At 43.4% G+C, this 7,828-nt stretch overlaps 1 protein-coding gene across 1 annotated transcript; it reads right to left on the reverse strand.

The window, feature by feature from the left end:
* Positions 1–4,569: 4,569 nt before the first annotated feature.
* Positions 4,570–6,847, reverse strand: LOC111256454. The gene is made up of 5 exons (XM_022824631.1): positions 6,639–6,847; positions 6,456–6,554; positions 6,281–6,379; positions 5,116–6,194; positions 4,570–5,035 (listed from the first exon to the last, which is right to left on the reverse strand). The coding sequence occupies exons 1-5, from the start codon at positions 6,781–6,783 to the stop codon at positions 4,817–4,819; spliced, it is 1,641 nt and encodes a 546-aa protein (XP_022680366.1). The 5' UTR covers positions 6,784–6,847; the 3' UTR covers positions 4,570–4,816.
* Positions 6,848–7,828: the final 981 nt, after the last annotated feature.

Consider the following 7,828-nt stretch of genomic DNA (forward strand, 5'->3'; position numbering starts at 1 on the left):
TACAAAGATTCATTAGTCAGTGGTAACCTGCTAAGGTTTCGGTGTCTGGCATGCACAACCTATCACAGGCAAAAGATGCAACGACTCAGTCCCCATTCTTGCCTCATCACGAGTAAGATCACCCCAGACTAAGGCTTCTAATTATTCAGCCAAGACCAGAGCCATTTAGTCTTGTGGTAGCACTGTTTTCCTGGGTGGTCGCTCCATGTTCCGATTAATAATACATGATCTTGTATTAATGAAAGGTATAACATAAGTAAAGCAAGATTAAACATTATGTTTAGTTAAACCACCATGTACCAAGTGAGCACTAAGCATGAGCTACCCAACATAAAGTAAACCGGTTGGTCAAGGCAAAGGTAATTCAATCTAGGCGAACCTTAATTGGGACCCATCAATTAGTCTTAACATGTGCATAGCATAAATGTTGAGTACGAGAAAGTAAAGGTGTATAGGACGAAAAGTAGTGATCAAGGACACGACTTGCCTTCTTGGCCATGCTCCTTCTGTTCGTACTCCTCGAAGGCTTCGTCTCCAACTCCCTCGAATTGCGGGACGTCTACACGCGTCACACGGGCACATACAAGCAAACATGGGCAAAAAGTAAGAAACAGTACACCAATCACAATTAAACAGAGAAAACAAGCTTGAAAAGTTGATCTGCGCTTTAAAACGAACACGTGGATATAAAGAACGCAAAAAACGGAGTTGAGATGCAAAAGATATGATTAAAACAAGATCCAGGGGCTTTTCTGTGAGAAAAACAAAACTTTTAGGGCCAAACCGCGAAAACCAAGGGCTTATACGTAATTACACGTATAAACCGAAGGTTTAACGTGCAAAAACTCCAAAACGGACGGCGGGTTGATTTTTAGAAAGATCAAGGTTTAAACCGAAAAGTGCGAGGGCAGATCTGTGAATATTTTTCAACGCGATCTGGACCGCGGGTTGATTTGCGGAAAAGGCGAGGGCTTAAGTGCAAAAGAGGCGCGGCGCGGCGCGGTTGACCGTTACGCGGCCGGATTGACTCGCTACGAGCCGTCGGATCTAGATTCGACGGTCGCGGTCGTCGATGACTCGCGGCGGCGGCGGAAAAAGTGCAGCTGGCGGCGGCGAGGTCACCGGAGTAGGCCGAAACAACGCTCCGGGGCTCGGTTTCATGCGCGGAAAGCACCAGAAGCAAGAGGAGAACGCGGCAAACTCGTTTGTGCCTTCGGGTGAGCCAAAAGGGTGGCGGAGCTCACCTAACGGCAGCAGCTTGCGGCGGAGGGAGGCGGCGGCGCTGGAGCTCGGGCACTAGGGTTTGGAGGGCGCTGCTGCGGGGTGCTCGAGGCCGGGGAAAAAGCGGTGGCTTATATAGGGGCGGCACGGCAGGAGATAGAGGCGGCCCCGATTCAAATCGGTCGGGGAAGGCGGCGCCCACCCAGAGATCTCGCGCGGCGGTTGCGGGCGGAGGAGAGTCCGGCCGGAGGTGGAGCGGTGGGCCGCGCGGGTGAGGGGGCTCGTGGGCCGAGGAAGGAAGGCGGAGCAGGCCGAGCGGCTGGTGGCGCTGGGCTGCCGGCAGAGAAGGAGGCGCTAGGCCGAAAGGAAAAGAAGAAGGGAAAGGAAAGAGGGATGCGGCCCAGGAGGAGAAGAAGAAAAAAGAAAAAAAGAAGAGGGAAAAGGAAAAAGGTTTTAGGAAAATTGAGTTTAAATTTGAAATTCAAATTTTGATTCAAACTCAAACAATCAAAAATTATGCTCCAGCATGAATGCACAATAAATTCCTATGATGAGTTAATTAAATTAAAGAAAATGAAATTAAATGCCTAGAATTTAAATGACACCCTAATTTTAGCAAATTTTAATGAATTTGAATTCTCTAAAATTTTGGGTGTTAGAGCTATTTACCAACTATATAGCTATATTAGAATAACATATTCATACTCTTCTCAAACTTATAAACATCACCTATAATATTTCAGATTACCACATAAATGTACATTTTAGATTATCGCATATAAATATGAGCACTTCATTTTATAAGTGGAGGAGTAAAGTAACATGTTAAAGTTGTAGCAGTGCAACAGCTACGTTCACTTACCTTTACCGACCATGTAGACGTACAAGCCTCGTAGCAACACCACCTGCTAAACCACCTATGTATATCAGCACAACAAACCCAAATGACATTCTCATATAGAAATATAGAGTGCTCATATGTCAAAGACCCCAATATAAATAGGACTAGACACCATCATTGATGAAGAGCAGCAATGCTTATCTTTTATGTATCTATTTTTATACAACAGATTAGGTATCAAATAAAAATGTATTTGGAAACTTCAGAGAATAAACTAAAACTTTATTAGCAAAACTATAATTATATTAGGCTTCTAAGGTTACCTAAAACACAACTCAAAACAACACTTTTGAATCTGCATAACAGCCCAGGCAGCAACATATAAAAATTCATATCTCCTAAACTATACAACCAAAAATTATGAAATTTTGCTGATAGGAAGAACTTTATCCTTATACAAAAGTTTCCATAGTTGGAAGAGCTAATTTGGCAATTTACAGGGTGAAAAACACTAATGAACAAACTTGACTCGATCTGCCAGGCAAAAACAAACAGTCACATTGAACCGGTCATAACTAGAGTTCTACTCCACCAAAATTTGCAATCATATACAATTTGGAAAACATAGAAAATCCTCCATAACTTCCTCATGTATCTCAAGAATCCATTCTGCACCTAACATATCCAAAACTCGTACCCTAGACAAACTATCGAATTTGCTAGGAAACCGCAACTAGAAAACAAAGTTAAACTCCAATCCAACATCTAATCCTTTAATCCCGCACAGCCAAAACCTCCAAAAACACTTAATTACAGGGGAAGGAGATGGATTCCACTCTTACCTAAGGCTTCCCCATTGAAATCCGCAAGGGGAGGTTGGGAAAAAATATCGATCTAGCATATCTCCTCGATCCTGTCTTCCTCTTCAATCCATCTTGCTCCTTCTCTTCTCGATCCTTGCTGCAATGGAGGAGATCTAGAGGGGGAAGGGAGCAGTGGAGAGTGGAGGAGGCGTGTTGGGAAGGGGTCATGGGGAGGGGGAGAGAGGGCGGCACTGGGGTCGAGCCTGAAGGGGGTGGAGCTAAGGGTTACGTGCCCTCCTCTATTTTTCTTGATTCATCTCATCCATTCATTTTTTGATTCCACAAAACTTTATGATCTAACTCCAAATACTACATATGAGTAGTCAAACGGATTGCTTTTGAAGAGATCTACACATCCACGGTCACCGATTTTCTATATGAGCTATGGATCAAAACGTCAACTTTTGCCCCTCCTTAAAACGCTTTGTCAATGTTTACACTTTTTTTTACGCTTTCTAACATAGAAAGCGTATTTTGCTTAAAAGCACAATCTATTAGTTCATAGACTACCAATCATAAAAACGATAAATTCAAATATCTAATGAACTATACACCATTAATGACACTTTAATTTCCGGGTCGTTGCATATTTATGGTTTAATAGCAGGCCTGCGAAAGGAAGAGGAAGAGGCTTCTTGATATGCAAATCAAATGTCACATATCCCGACGTCACCCATTCCCGGGTCCTCTTACCCAATTCTCTCATCCTTCTATTTTTGCCATCCCCAGTTGCTGTCTCTTATAGTTAGAAAAGTGTGAAAAGGCACTATAGTAGCTGCAACTTAGGGCCAGTCGCTGGAGTTATATACATTCATGCAACATTTTTTGGACACGTGAATGAAGATACTCCCTCCGGTTTTGATTTACGGTCGTTTTGGAGATTGTTGTAATTTCAAAATAGAGGTCGTTCATCAGCGTTTCTATCCATTGTGGACTGTTCTGCCCTTGCATGTGCTTGCTCCCGAGACTTGCATGTGCTTGCTCCCGAGACTTGCATGTGCTTGCTCCCTGGACTCGCTAGCTCCCGAGGCAGCAATTAAACTGCACGCCGCAACCCTCTCGTCTTCCCCACTCCTCTCTGAATGGACGCATGAACCATCCTAAACGCTTCAACCTCCCGTCTTCAGACGCCTACTCATCTTCTCCGCCTCGTTCAAGCGCCTACTCGTCTTCCCCGACGAGATCCCCGCGCTGGCGATGGCGGAGGGCGGTGAGGAGCCCGCGCGCGGCGGCAACCCCAATAGCGGCACGTTGTCCGCGGTGTCGATCCAGAAGAAGGCCATCGAGGTGGGGTCGCACGTGGACGCACTGCAGACCGGCGTGATGGTTGCGCTGTCGCACCACCGCGAGCGCCAGAGGCACCACCACCTCTCTCGCTCGCCGCGTGCCGTTGCTCATCGTCCAACAGTCGTTGAAGCCATGGATGGGAGCTCGCAGGTCATCGCGCCGGAGAAGGATGACGATCACTCCATGGACGTGCTCATCGTCCCTGATTCCGAAGGCAAAGACGACAACTTGTGTTTGTGCAATCGTTGTGGTGAAGTACACGGTGAGCAAGACGTTGAAGTATGTCGCCGCGTTCGCAGGGAGCAAAGTAGGTGCTCTCGATGTCGTCTCATCCACAAAGACTATGACCTCACGGCATGGATCATAGACGGCTTTGACAAATTCGATTGTGAGCTATACATTCCCAATGTCAATGAGCTTCAAATGGACGGAGAGACAATCATTTTACCAGACCATGTCCAGAAGCAGGTGGATGAACTCAGTCCAAAGATGCAAGAGTTAAAGGAACAAGAGGCAAACAAGACTGATACATAGGGTAAGTACAGAAATTGTTACATGTCCCATGAACTAACCCTAGTCATTGCCTAGTTCTAATCTTCTTCTCCTAATTGTTTGCTGCAGCGAGAATTGCCTTTGCCTGGTCAACTATGGTTGCCTCACAAGCAATTTGCAATGGAAGCTGTCCTAGTGTCTCTAGTCTTTCTTTGTTTATGTGAGGGATTTTATATTTATTCGCTCCAGCAACCTTCATAGCTTCCTTCATAACTAGATGCAATGTGAGCCAAATTCTATTAGCCTTCTCTGGACAATACTCATTGAAAGCCTATTTTAGTTATGAAAAAATGTTAGAATGAGTATGGAACTGATATGAAATATTATTGCATGAATGTACTAGTAGTTTACCTCTTGCACAATGGGAACAAGTTCTTGGACTGTTCTTGCTGATTTCCGATATTGAATGGCTTGAATTGCACGAAAGAAGCCCAAATCTAATATATTGAAGTCCGGAGAATTTGGAGGTTGACAAATAAGTCTAATATCAAATCCATCTTGCCTAGCAGCTTCACAAAATAAATGGTCATCAACCTCTAAATGAGATGGTGCATTGTCCTGAACAATGTAGATCGGTTTGTGAATATCCTCCATTGGCCATTTTTCTCTAATAGCCGGCAGCACCCTCTCAATCATGAACTCCCTAATCACATCTCTTGTGATGTGAGCAATTGGTTTAACTTCCCATGTTCCAGCTTCCCGATTCACACTCCTCCTCTTAGCTTGTTCATAAGTCACAAGAGGGAATGATCCAATTTTTCCATCAAAAATACAAACTCCATTATGAAACCTTGGCCGAGCTGATACAACCAAAAACATTAGGCGTGGAATGTAGTTCTTACTTTTACTAGAACGATGTGGATCATCTTCCTCAGGCAGCAAGTAATATTTTGCAGAATTTTGTGTAAGGAAAAACCACTTCTCATCGATGAATACATGATCAAATAAATCTTTGAAACATGGATCATTAGGTGTGCTGTCCGGATCAAGCATATCAACACACCACTGCAACCTTGCCTTCTTGTTTGCTTCGGTTAGGTAAGGTTTGATGCTGTTTGAATGGCGCCTAAGAAGCCCTTTACGCATGCACCGAATCAACTTTGCCTTGCCAATATGGAGGCGCCTACTCACAGTTTCTAAAGTCATTCTTTCATTAAGAGGAATATTGCGTAAAGATTCCAAATCAATAGGAGTTTCCTTACGGCCTGAACGACCTCTCTTTCTACTTGTTACATTGATCACAATGCCTTGAGCTAGTGACTCTTTTCCTCTCTTCCAAATCTTCTGAACAGTACGAATATGCAAACCAAATTGAGATGCAACCTCTCTTGTAACTCCCTTCCCTAACCTCCCATTGTTACTTCTTGCTAATAAAGTTTGGTAAATTAGTTTCCTAACTTCATCAGTAGCATCTTTCTTTCTACTAGCACCTAGAAGTTTAAAATAAAAATGTGTGAACATGACATTCAACACAGCTACAAGTTCAAAAACACAAACAAAAGTTGAAGAAACAAACCTAGCTCTGGTGCCTCCATCTCTAATCCATCACTACCATCACTTGTTTCATCAATCAAGTCCATCACATGATTGCCATCGAAGTTAAGATTAAATCCACCTACAAGGCATAATTTTAGCCGGTAGTCCTATTAGGGTGCTTCAAAATCATGATAAAAAGATGATAACAAACTGACCGTATTGGGGTGCCTCAAAATCGATGGCACCATATTCATCTAGTGGCAAGTTCAAATCGATGAAACCATCATCTTGTGCCTCCATGTTTAAATCAAATCCTATTAAAAAAAACTAAGAACTGATAACATAATAAAAGGATAGTTGCAGGGGAGCTGAAGAAAGAAGAAGAAATAAAGCATTACCGATGCTGTTTTCCAAAGACAGAGGATCAAGGTTTATTACCGATGTCATTTGCGTGCTAGGTTCATTTGGGTGCAAGGTGCTCTGTTGGGCTGTTGTGCGCTTAAATAGACTGTTCAGGAGGCAACTGAGGCGACAGACCGGCATTGCGCCATGCAAAAGAAAAAAAGTGCGCCAATGCAACCAGCGCGAGGGAACCTGAGAAAAAGGAGCGCCATGCAACAAAAAAAAGAGCGCCAATGCAACCAACGCGAGGGAACCGGAGAAAAAGGAGCGCCATGCAAAATTGCAAATTACCAGCGCGCGCTGCGCCATGCACAGGCGCCATGCAAATTACCAGCCCACGCGTCCACAACGTCATGCAAAAACGCCAAAAATCGCAAAAAACCGACACAACTCAAGAATCGAACCTGCAACCTCAAGACGCTAGATCACATGCAATAGCCACTCGGGTGAAGAGAAGAGTTGTATTGAAACGACTACGAGGTATATTTAATAAGGGCAAACATGGAAGAATAGATGCAAATTAATTATACCTTGGTATGCTAAACCTTGTCCTAAACGACCTTAAAATCAAAACCGGAGGGAGTATATATGTAAAGGAGTGGATATTGGAACTTGCATAAGCATTGTGTTCAGTGTGTCCCACAAGTTTATTATTACCGTATAGGTTACCGTCGACTACATGTACCTATAGTCCTACCTCATTTGTTAATGGGTACTGCACCAAGTGGCTGAAATGTTTATTCGTTTTCAGTACTAGGAAAAACATGTGTTCCTGGATCGCTGGTGCGTTGACAGTTCCTGAAAAAACAAGTTTGCCCACATACCTACATGGATCACTCCTCAATCTAAGATCTTCCAATATGATTAGTTTATACTTTTCATAATCCATGTTAAATATTAGGGTACACTTCACCTTCGTCGTTTGACTATTCTGTCCTCTTTTGGTGTATAATTAAACAAGTTAATAAACAAGGCTTTCTATAGAAGTTTTATTTGAATTAAAAGCACAAAAGACGAAGGCAAGCAGCAGGCCTGTTCCGCTTGGTTATGAATGAATAATGATGTTTTCTAAAAAAACTGAATCCAACTAAGAGGAACAAGGTTTGAACCTGCGTGCTTGAGATGCACAACCATCAGTTCAGCTTAGGTAGGCTCCTATTATGTTTTGGGAACTTCTTCCTATATA

This window comes from Setaria italica, chromosome II (assembly GCF_000263155.2).
Source record: "Setaria italica strain Yugu1 chromosome II, Setaria_italica_v2.0, whole genome shotgun sequence".
Taxonomy (NCBI): domain Eukaryota; kingdom Viridiplantae; phylum Streptophyta; class Magnoliopsida; order Poales; family Poaceae; genus Setaria; species Setaria italica.